The 20,061-nt window shown below is 40.6% G+C and overlaps 1 protein-coding gene across 1 annotated transcript in view; it reads right to left on the reverse strand.

Moving 5' to 3' along the window:
- Positions 1–13,324: 13,324 nt before the first annotated feature.
- Positions 13,325–20,061, reverse strand: part of LOC126058679 (translation initiation factor IF-2-like) — a 37,531-nt gene continuing 30,794 nt past the window's right edge. Inside the window, exon 5 of the mRNA XM_049853901.1 lies at positions 13,325–13,478. Within this exon, the coding sequence (XP_049709858.1) occupies positions 13,432–13,478 (47 nt within the window). The 3' untranslated portion in view covers positions 13,325–13,431. The remainder of the gene's footprint in view (positions 13,479–20,061) is intronic.

Consider the following 20,061-nt stretch of genomic DNA (forward strand, 5'->3'; position numbering starts at 1 on the left):
CTTCCCATTTGATGAAGTCAAGCTCCCATACCATGGTGCTGCCCTTCCCCGCCTCTTCTTACCCGAGTCTCCTGCTCCTTCCTTGCTCTCCAGCAATGCTGGCCTTCTCCCAGCTCCTCGAGCTCACTGCCTTATGTCCTGCTGCACAGACTCTGCACAGGTTGCTCCATCAGCCTGGAATGCTGTCTGTCCCTGCTCTTCCTCATTCACTTCACCTATCACGCCCTGAGGGAAGCCTCCCCCTTCACCTCCCTGACTCAGTCTTCCTCCAAGCTCTCATAATCCTGAGAATCTCTCTTCTGTAGTACCTATTGAAGCAGCGACCTTATGTTAATTTGTGCATCTCTCTTCCCCACTGGGGTAAATTGCAAGAGACTATAACAGAGACATGTCAGTTTTTACTCCCTGTTGTATTCACACAGTTGCCATCAAGTCAGTTCCGCCTCATGGCAACCCCGTGTGTTTCAAAGTAGAACTCTGCTCCATAGTTTTCAATGGCTGTGATCTTTCAGAAGTAGATCACCAGGCTTTTCTTCTAGGGCACCTCTGGGTGGAATCAAACTGCCAACCTTTTGGTTAGTAGTCAAGCGCTTAACCACTTGCAGCACCCAGGGACTCCCTCCCACACAGCAGACACTCAATAAGTATTTATTGAGGGAATTAATTAATGAATAAAAAACAGAACTTTGCTAATATATTTGAGATAAGTCCTCAATGCATTAAACAACCTAAGCTGGTAAATCTTTTCAGTATCGAGAATGACAGATCAGGCCCCTTTTCACAAGCAGTGTTATCTGAGACATAGTCAACAGGTAGCGAAGCAAAATCAATGTCCCTCTTGCATGCCAGCCTAGGACTCAGGATCCCCAGCAATAATATCTGTGTCGGGCACACTTCCCATCCCTTCCTGGGGATGCAGCCAATTGCTCTCAGCCCATAGACCCCCGCAGCCATGGCCGTACCCACTACTGGTTCCAAATGTGTAAACACTGGCCTTGCATTAGCAGGTGAGCAAGCATAGGAATCCTTTGAGAAATCATGCTTTTCTTTTATTCATTCACCAAATAGGTTCCGTGCGCATCGTGTGCCTCGCAATTAAGTTGATACCCAGGAATTATGAACTTCTGCAGAAAGTTTCAGGGAAGGAGAGTTTCGGTGAAGGGAAGGGAACAAATTCTGGCTCCGACAACTCATCCAAGGTGTAGCACCCCTGGGAATGCCATCAGCTGGGATGATGAGACATTGACTCCACCAGGGGACGCCAGCTTCTTCATGCGAGGCTGTTGAGAGACATAATAAAGCAAAGCCCAACTGCGAAACCTTATCCCCAGGCATTGCAACCAATGATCTGCTATCGTGACAGACTATCCAGCCTTCTGGGCAGACTCGTATTCAACAAGCCCATGATGTTCCAGGCCCCGTACTCACCGGTCCTGAAAATTACCAAAAGGAATAAAGTCACAGCTCCTGTCTTCAAGATTCTTCCTGTCAAATGAGGAGATTGAGAGAACAGAGAGATGAAAGACAATTATTATGACAAGGGATAGGGAAATGAAGAAATTCTTCACAGAGGAAGGAACATTTGAACCAAACGTTGAAGGAAAAGTAGTGTCCGCCAGGTATAGTCAGGGATGAAGATCATCTCAGGAAGAGGGTAGAACATGACCCAGAGCAGAGTCTGATTAACAGGCAAATTTAGGGAGCTCAGACTAAATCATTTTCTCTGGAGTTCATCGAGAAGAAAGGGAAAAGAAAGGTGTTAGAATAGTGCTGGTAATTATCCACCAGTGGATTCATGGGCAGGAAAAAATAGCTGTTGTCCTTTCTACATGGAGTCCATATATTGCCTTTTCCTTCAAATTAAGTAACATTTTACATAATTTAGTCTGTTCTTCTATTTTCTTTTGCTGCAACCATTATTGCTATTTGCAAGGTTGCTATTTTTTGCATCTGCCATTCTGCCACAGTGTCTCTGACCTAATGGAAATGGACTATCTTGAGCTAATATGTGAGTGTATTTTTTTTTTTTTTGCTAGTGCTGTATAACAAATTACCAAAAACTTAGTGGCTTAAACAGTAAAAGTTTATTATCTCACAGTTTCTATAGATCAGGTACAGCACGGCAGGATTCTCCACACAGGGCACTACTGGGCTGGAATCAAAGGGTCAGCCTGGGCTACACTGTACACATTCGGTATCTTGAGATGAAGTTGATGCCTAGGAATCATAACTCATCTGGGACTCGGGATTCTCTTCCGAGCTCACAGATGACAGAATTCATCTCATTGCATCAATAGGAGTGAGGTCCCCATTTCTTTGCTGGCTGGCAGCCCGGGGTGATGCTCAGCTTCTAGAGGTTGCCCACATCCCTTACCTCATGGCCTCCTGTGGCTAAATGAGTTCCTTTATGTGGCCTTTTGCCTTGGTTCTTTGGAAAAACAACTTGAGAGTCTTTTCCCCTAAACCCTGAGGAGTTACCTTTGCCCTAGTTTTCTACCCAAGAGGGTTTATTACTTTTGTCCAGGTTGATTGACATTTCCTGGGTAAGCTATAAACAACTTGTGGTTTGATACTTATTGTCTGGCCCTGGGCCACAGCCTGCCCTGTGATTGGTATGTGCTTTACCAGGTTTGGTCAATAGACTATGCAACTGAAGTGTCTATAGCCTACTAGGCAAATGAAGTGTCTGTGGCCCACTGAAAGGGGATTGGTCAGTTTGTGGCCCTGGTGGGAGGATCATGCCTTAAAATTGGTAAGAGTTGGTATATATAAGCAGCCAACCCCACAGAGGTTTTACAGACAGAAAGAAACAGGATAGGAAGCAGGAAGAAGCAGAAAAGAGAAAAGGCAAGAGAGAAGAAGCAGAGGCAAGGAACCTCCTAAAAGAGCTGTAGGATAAGTCAAGGGCTGTAACACTGAAGAGAGCAACAGGACCAGAAGGGAACCAGCAGCAGAGTCAGTGGTGACAGGCCTAGAAGAGAACCAGTGGCAGAGTTGGTGGTGACAGAAGGCAGGGCTAAAAGGAGCCTGTCCTCAGGGGACCAAGAGGAGCCTAGCCTCCAGGGGCTGAGAGAAGGCTTGTCCCGAGGGAGCTAAAACCGGGTCTGGAGGAGGCCTGCACAGCCAAGTGAAGCTGAGAGAGCTATCCTGCATTAAAAAGGGAGACTTTCCCTACATGCTTCCTGAGCCTAATCCTGAGTTATAGCCTGTTGATCCTGATACCAAGTTGTACCCTGTTGCTTTCTTAATAAACCACTCAACTCCATGGTCTGTGAGTTCTGTGTGGTCATTACAATGGATTATCAAACCCAGAAGAGAAGGGAAGGGTGCCACGGAAGGACAGCTGGTTTCAGAATCAGTAAAAAGGTTAGAAAGTGGAAGTATGCCTGACCTGTACCTCATGGGGATTTGCCTTGGGCTGACCTTGATTTCACATTATCCTCTCTGAAGTTAGACAGGTTCTGATGCTACTGTTACTATTATACCCATGATTTTATACTCCCCTTTTTTTTATATTTAGACCAGAAACCCTGGTGGTGTAGTGGTTAAGTGCTACAGCTGCTAACCAAAAGGTCAGCAGTTTGAATCACCAGGCGCTCCTTGGGAACTCTATGGGGCAGTTCTACTCTGTCCTATGGGGTTGCTATGAGTTGGAATTGACTCTATGGCAAAGGGTTTGGATTTTTTTGTTTGTTTGTATTCAGACCAGCAACAGTGTGTCTAATCCTCTTTGCGTTTTATCTCTGGCTTTAACTTCTTCAACCAGCTGGAAAAAACTCCTTGCTTTTAAAAAAGACTCCTGTAATTAGGTCAGACCCACCCAGATAGTCTCCCTGTCTTAAGGACAATCATGCCCTATAACATAACATACAGGAGTAAACACCATCATCTTCACAGTCCTTGGAATTATGCAGGATGTGTACAGCAGGGAGGGAAACCACCCTTCTCACTCCTTCCCCAATCTGCTGTTTCCAGCATGCCGATTTATTTTTCTCTTGCTACAGATTGGATCTTTAAAATGGCATAAAAATTTCACCTAAAACACAATAAAGTATATTGTTTAAAATATGTCACAAAACATGGCCACCAACAACTCTCAGTGTTACATCTTCCAGCCACAGAGGAGGAACCTCTCTCCACCTCTGGTGGAGCTCATGTTCAATCAGTCATCACAGGGAAGACGCTTGGACCTGGTGTCTCTGCCCAGAACAACCAACTATGCTCATGATACACGATGGGCTCTTCATCTGCTCACTCGGACCAGTGGTGTGGGGTTATGTAAGGACATGGCAAACCCCTCTAGTAATCTTGGGGACTGCGGGACAGGGGCTCATGGAATAAGTGAGAAGTGCCATCAAGCAGTCATTTTGGAGGGAGAACACTAAAAGGAAACTTATTGAAAATGTTTCCTTGAAATTCAAGTAATTAATATCAGGTCCTGCTGTACTTACATTGTTTCATGAAGGTTACTTTAGTTCAGCCCATTAGCAACTTGGATAGGGCATAATGATTCTAAGATGCATAGCCCAGTGAAACTAAATTGAAAGGGAGAAAAAAAAATGGCTTCCTCAGACACAGAGCAAAATCTCATTAATAGTGGCCTTGTTAAGCAAAGCTTGTAGATATAACTGATGGGAGCCAGCCCAGAAGTTGAAAGTGGTATCTGTAGCAGGTCCAGGTATCAGAGCCTTAGAGCCTTTTGGGCGGCTCCATTGTTCACACCTTTAGCTTCATCTGGAGCACGGTGCCCTGTTGACGCCAGAATCTGTCTGCCAGCCTCCTGGAGGACTTGCTGGATTTCTGGATGCAGGACAAGTTCCCCGTGTGTTAATGCAGTTGAAAAAACCTTTCCATGTTCATTTTTTTTTTTTTTTTTGTAAACCCAATTACACAATGGCTGCTAGAGTGAGGGAGGAAAGAAAGGATGAGGGAGCTGGTGGCCAAATATGAACTCGTTTTGCATGGAAAATAACAAATCGCCCTGGTAAACCCACAAGCTGATTCACATCTTCTTGCCCTAACAAAGATAACCTGAGGGAAAGCTTTGATTTTGAGTAGTTCTGAGCTGTGATCTTGAAAAATCATCCATAACTTGAAGAAAGAAAAGGATGAAAAGACCAGAGCTACTCCACCCATTCTTACTGCATGCAGTCAACAATGGTGGTTAGAAAGCTTGTAAACTACAAAGTAGCAATCACTAAATATTTTTTCCTGCAAGAACAAATGAGCCTGACGAGAATTCTAGCCTCAACCAGGGCCAAAAGAAATTTTTAAAATTTAGGCCAACATTCAGAGACAAAATGAGAAAGATGTTATTCTTCCCTTCGACTTCTGAATAGCCACCACTTCCTGGTGATCACTGGTATGCAGATAAAAGAAGCATGAAATATTTCTTCACCGCAGTTCTTGAGTCCTTTCTTTTCTCTGAAAAATGTATCTGAGGTGAACTAAAGCTGGGGAAGTTCACATATCTAATCTGTTATCCTGGTTTTTAAAGTCTTAGGCCTATTTCTTTAAACAGGGTTTTTCAGACATTCTTCCCCAGCAGTTTCACACATAACCTTACACCCAAAAACCAAAACAATTGCCATCAAGTTGATTCCTACTCACAGTGATCCTATAGGAGAGAGTAGAACTGCCCTATAGGGTTTCCAAGGCTGTAAAGGAGCCCTTGTGGTGCAATGGTTAAACATTTGGCTGCTAACCAAAAGGTCAGCAGTTCAAATCCACCAGCTGCTCCTTGGAAACCCTATGGGGCCGGTCTACTCTGTCCTATAGGGTTGCTATGAGTCAGAATCAACTTGATGGCAGTGGGTTTGGTTAATCTTTACAGAAACAGACTACCACATCTTCCTCATATGATGCAGCTGATGTGTTCGAACCACTAATCTTTGAGTTAGCAGCCAAACACTTAACCATTGTGCTGCCAGGACTCCTTAACCTTACACACACACACACACACACACAAACTCCATTACCATCGAGTCAATTCCGACTCATAATGACCCTACAGGAAAGAGTAGAACTGTCCCATAGGGTTTCCAAGGAGCAACTGGTGGATTCCAACTGCCTACCTTTTGGTTATCGGCTGAGCTCTTAACCAATGCACCACCAGGGCTCCTTACACAGAACCCCCATAATATAAAACAGAAAACTGTGGAGCTACTCTGGCTGAAATGGAGGCAGGAGGCCTAGAGTTCCTTATGTTTGACTTCCCTCCTCTGTCAGGGCACCACAGAACACCACTGGAGAGCCACTGATCTAAACCACACTTCACTTGAGGACCTGGGCAAAAGTCACGCCATGGTCACTTCCGGACACATGAAAGAGAAAACTGAGACAGGTTCTCCGGATCTGCTGCAGATAGAGCCTTGGTGGCCTTGGTTTCTAGGCAATTGTTACACCATCATGAAGACGGAATTCAAAACTGGAAGTCACAAATGGAAGACTTGGAAGGAGGAGTGGATAACCTGGGAAAAATGGGCTGGCCAGTTTCCCGTGCCATAAAATTAGGCTAATTTTGCGGGGAAGTAGTAATTGGCCCTCCTTTCCTCCACCAGAAAAGTACAAAAAGACCATGCTCCCACATGGATCACCAGACTTTTACTTAATTCCCAATTTGCCATCGAGCCCACTCTGACTCATGGCAACCCCATGTGTGTCAGAGTAGAACTGTGCTCTATACGGTTTTCAGTGGGTGCTTTTTCAGAAGTTGAACACCAGGCCTTTCTTCCAAGGTTCCTCTGAGAGGACTCAAACCTCCAACCTTTCAGTTGCAACTGAGGACATTAGCTGTTTGCACCACCCAAACCTGTTGCCATTAAGTCAGCAGTTGGAATCCACCAGCCGCTCCTTGGAAACCGATAGGTCAGTGCTACTCTGTCCAGTAGGGTCACTGTGAGCCAGAATGCACCACCCAAGGACCCTTTAATTAACTAACACCAAAACCAAACCCACTACCATCAAGTAGATTCTGACTCATAGCCACCCCTTAGGGTTTCCAAGGCTGTAAACCTCTATGTGGAAACCTTGGTGGCATAGTGGTTAAGTGCTATGGCTGCTAACCAGAGGGTTGGCAGTTCAAATCTGCCAGGCACTCCTTGGAAACTCTATGGGGCAGTTCTACTCTGTCCTATAGGGTCACTATGAGTCAGAATCGACTCAACGGCACTGGGTTTTTTTTTAAACCTCTACAAAAGCAGACCTCCACATCTTTCTCCTGCCCAGCCGCTGGTGATTTCAAACCTTCAACCTTTCGGTTAGCAGTTGATCACTTTACCCACTGCACCACTGTGGGTCCTCCCTGGGAAAAGCCAATTCTTGTTCCAAAGAGAAAAGAAAAACGATGAAGGGAACGCTAGCCCACTTTGTCATAGCGGTCTGAGCAACTGAGCCCCAGGTTACTCAGCTTTCACACAGGGCCTTCCCCAGGGTCCCATCTGTCAGCCATCAATGATGCCAAATTGAGACAATGGGGCTACAAACTAATGGGATTTGTAGGATTTATGGGTCAACTTGCTACCTGATGGTGTGCTACCTATGATCTCTAAGAACTTAAATCTGATCCTTGAAAAAATCTTGTAAGAAGAAATTTCTTATTATCTCCCGAAAACAGATTCACTAGGCTAAAAATGCCAAGCTTTAAATCCCAATCCAATTTGAATTTTAAATTTAATGTAAATCCAATTCACTATATAATCAGCAAACGACTTTCATTTTCCCCTTACAACCTCCTTGGGAGGTAGACGGCAAGTAGCAGCTACAGATTTGCTCATAGACTCTTCCCTCTAGCTAACTCATGCACACTACCTGGGTTTCTCTCAAATCCCTCAAACTCAATACACCCAAAACTGAACTCCTCACATTCCTCCAGAGCCTATTCCTCCTAGGTTCTCTTTCTCAGACAGAGGCACTAGTCTATCCTGATACCTCTGGCCAAGGTAGGTGGATCCATTTGGGGTCTCAAAATACCCCGTGTTAGTTCCATTCCTTTGTCCTGGCATTTGTCACAGTCCATCATAATTATAAGGGCAATGACAAAATCTTAGTGCATCTTTCTATCCTAACTTCCTGGAACAACTACTAGAACACACAGTAGGTCTTCAATAAATGTTTCATGGATAAATGAGTGAGAGAATGAGTGAACGGGTGGATACATCAGGATACCTCTAAATCCCTACCCTGTTTCTGTGATTGTCTTGCCCACACCCAAATGATCCACAGAATATTATCTACGAGCCTCTAACATTGTGTGGGAGGGAAGGGAGAAGGGGGAGGCATGGTGGGTGGAGGTAAACATAGGCAGTGTCATGGATGGAATTATGTCCCCCCCCCGCCCAAAAAATGTGTGTATCAACTCGGTTAGGCCATGATTTCCAGTATTCTCTGATTGTCCTCCATTCTGTAATTGTAATTTTATGTGAAAGAGGATTAGGGTGGGATTGCAACACACTTACCAGGTCACATCTCTGATCTAATATAAAGGGAGTTTCCCTGCGATGTGACCTGCACTGCCTTTTATCTCTCAAGAGACAAAAGGAAAGGGAAGCTAGCAGAGAGGAGGGACCTCATACCACCAAGAAAGCAGTGCCGGGAGTAGAGCGTGTCCTTTGGACCCAGGGTCCGTGCAGAGAGAAGCTCCTAGTCTGGGGGAAGATTGATGACAAGGCTGACAGAGAGAAAAAGCCTTCCCCTGGAGTTGACACCCTGAATTTGGGCTTTTAGCTTACTTTACTGTGAGGAAATAAATTTCTATTTGTTAAAGCCATCTACTTGTGGTATTTCTGTTATAGCAGCACCAGATGACTAAGACAGGCAGGTTCTCCAGGTTATGCAAATATCACCACCATCAGTCACCTCTGTCTCAGGCCTTCCCTCAAAATGTCCACACACACACACACACACACACACACACACACACACACACAATAGATTCTCTCTCGTCTTACTACAGGATGTCCTTCTTTGAGGTAAATGTTAAGACAATGATTTTTTCCTAATACATTTTCTCAGTCTTTCAGCACCACCTCAACGTGCAAATCCATTTTTATTCGGTTACTCGTTACACAGTCATATGTTGGACTCCAGCGTTTCGCAGGACAGGACGGTAGCCTTGCAGATGCAAATGTGAATATTTCAGCATTCTTGCTTTTTGGATTACATTTTAGAAGAGATAGGCACATCTGGTCTTGACTTCCTTTCTGACAAAAATGGAAAATGCCTCTTTTAGTTTCCTGAAGTGAGACAGTAGGGGCACCTGCTTACTGCCTTTGGGCAAAAGAATGGTTTCCTCCTTTCTTTTGGAAACACAGATACATTGCCTTGCATGCCATCACCATCTCTTGGGTTTTCTTTAGTCCTTTCATTCACCCAAACAAGCTTTCGGCTGAAGCCACATCACAGCCTCTTCCATACCATCCTCTGTACAGGCACAGAGAGTCACTCACTCTAGGAGTCAGCCAGGCTCCTCATATGGAATGTTGTTGATAGGAGCTGCCCTCAAGTAGATTCCGACTCGTAATGACACTAGGTACAACAGAACGAAACACTGCCAGGTCCTACGCCATCTTCACGATTGTCGCTATGTTTGAGGCCATTGTTGTACCCTCTGTGTCAATCCATCTCCTTGAGGATCTTCCTCTTTTCCCTGATCCTCTACTTTACCAAGCATGACGTCTTTCTTCTGATACATGTCCATAGCACATGAGACTAAGTCTCTCCATCGTTGCTTCTAAGGAGCATCCTGGCCATACTTCTTCCAAGACAGATTCATTCACCCTTCTAGCAGTTCATAGTATATCCAATATTTTTTGACAACACTATAATTCAAAGGCACTAATTCTTCTTCTTCAATCTTCCTTATTCATTGTCCAGCTTTGACATGCATATGAGGCGACTGGAAATACTGTGGACTGGGTCAGGCACACATTAGTCTTCAAAGTGACAACTTTGCTCTTTAATACTTTAAAGAGGGTTTTTGCAGCAGATTTATCCAGTGCAATATTTTGTTTGATTTCTTGACTGCTGCTTCTGTGGGCATTGATCGTGGATCCAAGTAAAATGAAATCCTTGACAATTTCAATCTTTTCTCCTTTTATCATGATGTTGCTTATTGGTCCAGTTGTGAGAATTTTTTTTTTTTTTTATGTTGAGGTGTAATCTGTACTGAAGGCTAATAGACTTTGATCTTCATAGTTAAGTGCTTCAAGTCCTCACTTTCAGCAAGCAAGGTTGTGTAATCTGCATATCGAATGTTGTTAAGGAGTCTTCCTCCAAACCTGATGCTTTGTTCTTCTTTATATAGTCTAGCTTTTTGAACTATTTGCTCTGCATACAAGATTGAATATGTATGGTGAAGTATACAGTTTGAATAAGTATGGTGAAAGGATAAAACCCTGACGCACACCTTTCCTATTTTAAACCGACCCTTGCTCTGTTTGAACAACTGCTTCTTGGTTTTGTACAGGTTCTTCATGAGCACAATTAAGTGTTCTGGAATTCCCTTTCTTCACAATGTTATCCATAATTTGTTATGATCCCTACAGTTGAATGCCTTTGCATAATCAATAAAACACAGGTAAACATCTTTCTGGTGTTCTCTGTTTTGAGCCAAGATCCATCTGACATTGGCAATGATATCCCTCATTCCCCATCCTCTTCTGAATCTGGCTTGAATTTCTGGCAATTTCCTGTTGAGGTACTGCTGTAACTGTTTTTGAATTATGTTCAGTAAAATTTTATTTGTATGTGATATTAATGATATTGTTCAATACTTTCTGCATTCTTTTGGAGCATCTTTCTTTGGGATAGGCACAACTATGTATCTCTTCCAGTCGGTTGGCCAGGAAGCTGTCTTCCAAATTTCTTGGCATAGGCGGGTGAGCGCTTTAGCATTGCATCTGTTTGTTGAAACATCTCAATTGGTATTCCATCAATTCCTGAAGCCTTGTTTCTCACAGGGCTTCTTATTCCTTCAGTACCATCAGTTCTTGATCATATGCTACCTCCTGAAATGGTTGAATATTGACCAAATCTTTTTGGTACAGTGACTCTGTATATTCCTTCTATCTTCTTTTGATATTTCCTGCATTGTTCAATATTTTGCCCAAAGAACCTTTCAATATTGCAGCTCAAGGCTTGAATTTTCTCTTCAATTCTTTCAGCTTGAGAAATGTTGAGCGTGTTCTTCTCTTTTGGTTTTCTAACTCCACATCTTTGCACATTTCATTGTAACACTTTACTTTGTCTTCTCGAGCCACTCTTTGAAAACTTCTGTTCAGCTCCTTTACTTCATTTCTTCCATTCACTTTAGCTACTCTACATTCAAGAGCAAGTTTCAGAGTCTCTTCTGACATCCGTTTTGGTCTTTTATTTCTTTCCTGTCTTTTTAATGACCTTTTGCTTGCTTCATGTATGATGTCCTTGATGTCATCCCACAACTCATCTGGTGTTCACTCATTAGTTTTCAATGCATCAAATCTATTTTTGAGATGGTCTCTACCTTCATGTGGGATATACTCAAGCTCATACTTTGGCTGTCATGGACACATTTTAATTTTCTTCAGCTTCAGCTTGAACTTGTATATGAGCAATTGATGATCTGTTCTGCAGTTGGCCACTGGCCCTGTTCTGACTGATGTTATTGAGCTTCTCCATTGTCTCTTTCCACAGATGTAGCTGATTTGATTCCTGTGTATTCCATCTGGTGAGGTCCACATGAATAGTCACCATTTATATTGTTGAAAAAAGGTATTTGCAATGAATAAGTCATTGGTGTTGCAAAATTCTATCATGTGATCCCTGGCGTCATTTCTATCACCAAGGCCATATTTTACAACTACTGATCCTTGTTCTCTTTTTCCAACTTTGGCTTCCAATCACCAGTAATTATCAAGGCAACTTTATTGCATGTTTTGATCAATTTCAGACTGCAGAAGTTGGCAAAAATCTTCAATTTCTTCATCTTTGGCATTAGCGGTTGGTTCGTAAATTCGAATGATAGTTGTATTAACTGGTCTTCCTTGTAGGTGTATGGATATTATCATATGGAATGTGTCAGTCATACAGAATAATAAGCTCTAACTGGTGCAGGATGATGGTTCTAGAATTGACCAGAAGCCTCACTTGGGTAGATAGATGAGGCTTCTGGGAGGCAGTGCTAGTAAAGGGAAACTCTGGGAGGCTGATGAAAGGAAAATGGAACCATATTGTTCCAAATGAAAAAAACTGCCTTCTTTTCTTTCATCTTTTCCATGGGGCAGCCACCCAGTAGAGGAAGAAAAGTTTAGTTAAAACACATAGCTATTAAGGACTAAGTTTATCAGCAAAAGAGATTTGAAGCTATTGTACCTCCATGATATAAGGTGACAAAAACCATAATCCTCCTCTACAAACATTATTGTATGAAAACAAAATGGATGGATTGAAGGATAAATAGATAGACAAATGGATAGTTGGATATGTAGATAGATAGACAGACAGACAGACTACAGGCAGACACTGATTTATACCTTCCTCTATTCAAAAAATATTTCGAGCCACCATTTTTATATATTGTGTATCTCTGTAATATTGCTATATTGTGACAAATGGTGAAAATAAGCAGTTATTCTTTCAATTCCATTGTTTATTTGTTTCTAATCTTACTGCTCTTTTTAATCTCTTTTTTCATATATATTGCAACACAATTTAGTTTAATAAATTTGAATGTTAAAAGAGAAATATCTTTATTTTGGCATAGTAGAAATTAAAAGATACTTTTAAACTTTCTTGCTAACCATATGAAATGACATGTTAGGTGTCTGGTACAGTGCTGAGCACATTGCAGGTGCCCCAGTAAGTGTTAATTCCATTCCTTTCAATCCATTTCAATAATTGTTGTTGTTGTGTGTCATGAAATTGATTCCAACTCATAGTGACCTTATAGGACAGAGTAGAACTGCCCCCACAGGGCTTCCAAGGCTATAATCTTTATGGGAGTAGATGACCAGGTCTTTTGTCCTGGGAGTGGCTGGTGGGTTCAAACCACTGACCTTTTGGTTAGCAGCCCAGGGCTTAACCATTGCACCACCAGGGCTATTATTATGTTATGGATGTTAATAAGACATATATATAGTAATAAGTCACTAAAAACAAAAGTTTTCTTAATATCCCCCATGACGCTTTAAACATCCAGATGTATTTTTCTCCTCATTGGGCTGGATTCTCTGACGTCAGAATATCTGGGGATCAAATTATAGATCTACCGTTTTCTAGCTATGAGACCTTGGGCACATTATTTAGCTTCTCCAGGACTTGGTTTCTTTGTCTGAAAAATGGGGTTACTCAGATAATTGTGGGGATAATTTAAGAAGGCAATAATGCATTTCAGGGCTTAGAGCAGTGACCTACCTGCACACAGTGCATTCTCTGTAAATACAGTGCTATGGTTTTTCAGGTCGCAGGCTGCAGTAGAATTGGCCGCTTCTTCAGAAAAGCACCTGAAAAGGTAACCACAGCTCATAGATGAGAAGCCATGCAAAGATATATATCACAGCAACAGAAATAAGGCAGTGTTTGGAGCTGCATATGCTTCTTTTATAGACCTCATGGGATTAATTAGCTTTATTTCTCTAAAATTAGCTAATAAACATTTTAAGAATACCTGAAAGTATGCCTAATGCAGGTGTAAAATAACATTCCCCACGTTCTGGAAGACTGTTGAAGATTATGGAATGAAATTTCAGCAAAATGATATCAATTAAAAAGTAATTTAGGAGCAGCCTAGAATATGTAATGTAGAAATGCTACATGGAACTGGAAAGTAGATTATGTTTTCTACAGAGTGAAAGAGTACTCCACAGTCTGGCTTTTTGAAATTTATAAAGAGCTGTTACAGGCTATTTGAATAATAATAAGTAATGTTGGTTGCAGTTAATCCATTCTTGGAATTACCAGGAAAATATACTAGAATACTTTGTGATGGCAAGAAAACCAAGATAAAGCAAAGGAAAGAAAATGTAAGCATAAAAGTGACATGAGAAAATGAAATGAAATATATTACTTCTACACTTCCAACAAACACACGTCAAGGTCTACATTTGCAATTTTAATAAGCATGAGACCTCACTTTTTTTTTTTTTAAGCCGAAGATGCCATAGCACAAGGTGAGGTCTTTTGAAGAGAGTAGAAGGGCATTCTGTGTACTTGCTGCCTTGTGGTTAGCATGCTCCACAGAGCAATTTCAGGCCAGGACTCTGGTCTTTTAGATCATAGTTTGAGACACATAGAGTATGCAACTCAGAGCTAATCATTATGAAAAGTAAATAGCACAAGAAGGCATTTTATTTTTATTCGAATTCCTAGTTTTTCATATTAACAGGCCTTAACAGCACAAAGACCAGAACAGAAACCAGCAAGAATTGATCAAAACAGCACAGAGAGGGGAGGGAAAAAATAAAAAACCCATCTGAAAACAACAACAAAAGACTCCTTTCTTTTGGCATGGTTACCTTGGATCTCCATTTCTGTGTATTTTAACTTTTATTCTGTTTATCAGTTTCCATCTAAAAAATAATGTCTGAGCCAAATTTTCATCCTATGTAACTCTATGAGGATCCTCTTTGCTTTCTTGGAGTCTAATTCTCCCATGGAGTTGCCTAAGATGTAAATCTGACCCCTAAGGGAATATTATTTCAGTGAGAGGAGAAACTGACTTTTACGGTGGCGTGGTATCATTTAAGCGTTTTTTTTTTTTTTTAATGTAATCTTTAAGGGAGATATAATTTGTAAGTGGTAATGATATCATTTTAATCATTTGAAGATAATAGAACAACACAAAATGAGGGTGTTTTCTTCTTAAGTGGACTTAATCAAATGCAGAGTTTACAAGTCTCCCATTTAGAGGCATTTCTTCCAATAAGCACTTTTCCTGCTGAGTCACTGTGGTTTTCATGGAATTGGTTTTTGAGGGCTGGAATTTGCATGGCTTAACATTTCTTCTCTATCCTGAAGAGCTTTTTTGACTCCACCCCAACCATTCTCCAGCCTACTTTCTTCCATAAGAATGGGGATGTACCAGCATTAACAACCTGCAAGATTAGTTGGCTCCATTCCTTCCCAGTTGGCCATAAAGAACCCTTCCTGAAGACAGCAGTGGGGTCTAACCCATAAAACCCATTGCCATTGAGTCGATTCCGACTCAAATATCCAAATCTATTCTCCATAACCAAGCCACCCATCTCCCTACCTATATGCATTTTGCACTAAGGATTGTTTTCCTTATAATTCTATGAAGATGTAGTGTAAATCAATTCTGCTGCTCCAGTATTGATACCCCTTTTCAGCAGTTTGACAACTATTAAAGTTTTGTTTGTTGCTTGTTTGTTTTTAAGAAATGTTCAGTTTCTGTCAGCAGTGCTTACTCTTAGCAAAAATATACCATTTATTCAAAAGGACCAGGGAGTTGTTCTTTTGGAAATTTAATACTGATTTTCTGGCTAAACATGAATTTAGAAAGAAAGTGAGGAAAAGAAGGACAAACTGGGATGCGTATATTTTTAATCCATAGGATGTTGTAGGGTAAAAGACATCACAAAGTTTACAAATGCAGAAAGAAAGTTTTATTCGGCATATATTGAAAAAGGCAAAAGTGGGAAGTGGATAAGCATGTTGCTGGAGCCATGTCTGCCCAAGTCCAAGGAAATATTACAGAATAAGCAAGAATGGGAAAATGGACAAGCATTCTGCTACAACTATGTCTGTCCTAGTCCAAAGAAACTTACAGAGACATTGGTATATATTAACATTACAAAATGGGCAGAACCATTGAAAGCTCTACCTTTTCACAGATTGGCTAGAAACTGTGATCCTACGTTTGAATTGTCTTTCTTAACAATCATTGGTACAGGTTTCAGTAAGAACACTCAGGAGGGTCTTCATTGGTTGAACAAGTTTTTTATTCACTAAATGCTGATAGAAAAAGAAAGAGTGGAAAGTCTAATGTTCTGTTTGATTAGCTTTATATGAAAAGTTCCCTAAAAGATATTTTTCTTTCCTAAAAAATAATTTCCAAGATTGTCCCATCTATTGTCTTTATCTCAGGGCCCAGTTGATGTATCCTTGTGAGTCCTTGTGGGCCCAGCTCAAGCTGGGTCACATTCTCTATGCTCAAGGACAGGGAATAATGATTCTAATACTATTTTCTAAATCAAGGATTTAGACTCTTTTTAAAATACGTATACAGTTCCTCTCTCATATTATAAAGCGGTGCTGTCCAATAGAACTTTTCTGCAATGATGAAAATGTTTTATATCAGTGCTGTCTAATAATACAATAGCCACTAGCCATATTTGATTATTGAGCACTTGAAATGTGGTTAGTGTAACTAAGGAAATAAAGTTTTAACTTTATTTGATAATTTAGACTTAGCCACACCTGGCTAGTAACTACTGTATTGGATAGTGTAGTTCTAGAGTGTTGGGTGGTGCAATTTTGAGTCTAGTTTTATTACATTCATTAGAGTAACTTGATATTTACATTTCGTCATGTTGTTTTCAAATTTGACTCCAAGGCACAAAAAGTCTGAATTATCTTATTTATCCCATGAGAAAATATTCTCTATTGTTCTCCCTAAAAACACGTTCTATTGGAACACCACCCCAAAACCAAACCCATTGCCACTGAGTTAATTCCAACTCATAGTGACCTTACAGGAAAGAGTAGAACTGCCTCAGAGAGTTTCCAAGGAGTACCTGGTAGATTTGAACTGCTGACCTTTTGGTTAGCAGCCATTAGCACTTAACTATTATGCCACCAAGGTTTCCATTCTCCCTAAAAATGTATCCCACTGAAAGAAGGACAACCAGAATTCTCCTTAGAAGTGAGGATGGCAAGACTATGTTTCACATATTTTGGAAATGTTATCAGGAGGGATCAGTCCCTGGAGAAGGACATCATGCTTGGTAAAGTAGTGGATCAGCAAAAAAGAGGAAGACCCTCAATGAGATGCATTGACACAGTGGCTGCAACAATGGGTTCAAGCATAGCAACAACTGTGAGGATGGTGCAAGACCGGGCAGTGTTTTGTCCTGTTGTACATAAGGTCCCTATGAGTCGCAACCTACTCAACAGCACCTAACAACAACAACATTGATGAAGCTTCATTTGCCTTTTATTTATAAAAAGAACAAAATTTATTAAGTGAAAAAAAAAAAAAAAACCTAGCTTGACTTTTGCTCTGGGAAACCCAGCTCCTAAGTATGGTTTTGGTCCCTTTAACATAAAATTACTACAAGGTCAACTTTGATTTGTATTGGATTTCCAGCCACTTCTTCTTGATTTTTAATAGGTTTATTGCTCTAACAGCATCCTCAGGGTCCACACTGTAGGACCATATCATAATGTATTTCTTCCAGCATTTCTAGTAACTAAACTCTCTTGGCAGGAACCCAAAGTATATCAGTGTTATACGAAATCCTACACAAAATTGGGATACAAAACAGCCATGCATTATTTGTGTGTGTGATTTAGCAAGCAGGCTTTACTGCTTGTTGCAATAAGGAAGAACACATACTAAGGGGTTGTGGAGCATCTCAGTAAGACAGTTTTAGAAAGGACTTGTTATAAGATTTGGGCTTGGACTGGCAAGATTCAAGGAAGCGGGTCTCTGCTCTGGATTGGGTGCTGTCAGGAAGTGGGGCTAAGTATATGATTGGATGTCTTAATGAATTTGGAATAGAAGAAAGGAAGAGTACAGCAAGCTATAATTTTGGAGAGAAAGTTTGGTGTTTTTGTGATTTGCACAGTGACCTCGTTTTTGTCTGTGCTTAGAACAGATTGCTGAGTGGTCCTGTTTGCTGTCTCACTTTTTCATGGTCTCAGAGTAACCTTATCTGATAATGGTATTTTGTGCGATTGCATATGTTCATCAGGATTACCCCATAGCCTAGCTGTGCGTGCCAGGCCAGCCAGCTCCAAACGATTCCGAGGACCTGCTGATATTACCAGGCTAGCTCCCAGATGTCAGGGCTGCTTTTCTCTTCATCCGAAGAAAAAAAAGAAATATCCCTGATTGCGCCCCCTTCAGGCTCCACCCTTGCCCTTGTACAGCTCTCAGTCTTTAAACAGGAATTTTCTTAGGGGATGAGAAAGATTATTCCAACAACCTCAGACAAACTCTGATCTACATCATTACAATTCTTTATACCAATGGGCGGATTCTTTCGTTTGTTTTTTTCCAAAAGATTTAGAATAACTAGCACCATCGTCCACCTTCTACTAAATGTATCCAAAAGGACTTCTTGAGTATATGCATTCTTTCAGCGTTCCTGTGAATGCTCTGTAATTTGTTTTATACCACCCAGCTTCATTTAGCAAAATGATGATACAGGTGTTCATGACTTAATCTGTGAAATTCTAAATAGGTAAGTTTGGAGGTAATTAGGTGTATACATTACTAAAATAGCTGCTTTTAACCATCCAGATGTTTCAATCTGTGAAAATGTTATAGAGCTTTATCATGGAAAAATCTACAATATGATGTTTTAATGGTTAATATTTCCTGTCGTATCATTTGATGGGTTACTAATATGTTGTTTAAAATATTATGTACCATATAAGATTTATATTAATCATGAAAAATAGCATGCTTTCAAATAATTAGCTGAACTTTTTAGGTAAATTTAGAGATAAATTAGGAAGAATTCCTTAAGACCACACACATATCTCTGGTAATATTAAATTATTGTGTAGGTTAAAAACAAATATTGATCTAAAAAGATGTCATACTTAAAAGTATTTTAATTGCACGTGAAAAACATCTCAGCATTAAGAACATATAATTACCTGTTTTGGCTCTCTTAAAAATTTTGTTTGATAAAGTAAAAAAGTAGTAATAAAGCAATAAGAAATAGATTAATGGTAAAGTAATAAATATATATTTACTAAAATAAAAGTGTTTAAGAGAAGTGGGCAAATATTTTCTTCTCTTAACCTTCTTCCAATCATAGTTAAAATACAGTAAGAGTTGTAACTCGGGTAACATAACCAACCAAACCCATTGCCATCGAGTTGATTCTGACTCATAGCAACCCTATAAGACAGAGTAGAACTGCCCTGTAGAGTTTCCAAGGAGCCCCTGGTGGATTTGAACTACCGACTTTTTGGTTAGCAGCCATAGCTCTTAACCACCACACCTCAGGTAACATAGGTGATATTAAACATGGCAATCTGAGCAAACCACAAATCACAAAAGATGGCAAAAAAATGATACCCATGTGACACATTGCTAGTGTTCAGATGTGAGGGTGCTGGCCTTGACAATCACTGTTGCCTCCATGTTCAAATGTTTCTGAGGAGATAAAACATGAGACCAGGAGTGGTGTTCAGATTCTGGACACGGAGCTATGAAAGTCTTTTGGCAGAGTTACTGTTTGCAGGGCCTTTGGTACTCGCTTCTCACTACTGAGCTAATCAAAGCCTTTCTTAAAAAGAACCATTGATTGCTTGGGGAAAATAGAAGAATTCACAAATCCTCTATCAAAATTTTAGGACAACCTAGGCATTTTAATGAAACTGATACATGACTATATTAAATAGCAATATGAAGTATGCATATACCCATGAGCCCATAAAAATGGAATACAATTATAAAGGACCACAGCTCAAATAAGAGACAGTAAATATTTAGACAGATAAGTTAGAAGTGTACATTAAGAAGGTAATGGCTTTCATGAAATTTAGATTGGAAAATGTGTTTAAAGTTCACATTTTTATGCTATTTAATTTAAAATCTATTAAGGTAGAGAGAAATCTGAAAGGCAGTTTGGAAAGAGAGCTAGTCTCAGGAGAAGAAACGTGATCTGTAAACTGAGCATAATGGACGAGAAGAGTTCAAGAAGTCATGAGCAAATTTCAGGGTGTGGAGAAACCAGTTCAACTTCCTTGAGCTTTTCATTCATTAAGTATCCTGACTCCAGAGGTAGCACGCAAGTGATGGAGTTTTAAGTACCATGCTCAACTTTATGATGATTGACCAAGAGTCTTATTAAAATGAATTTACAGTCAGTAAATGGCAAGATTAGC

Source organism: Elephas maximus, chromosome 15 (assembly GCF_024166365.1).
Source record: "Elephas maximus indicus isolate mEleMax1 chromosome 15, mEleMax1 primary haplotype, whole genome shotgun sequence".
NCBI classification, from domain to species: Eukaryota; Metazoa; Chordata; class Mammalia; order Proboscidea; family Elephantidae; genus Elephas; species Elephas maximus.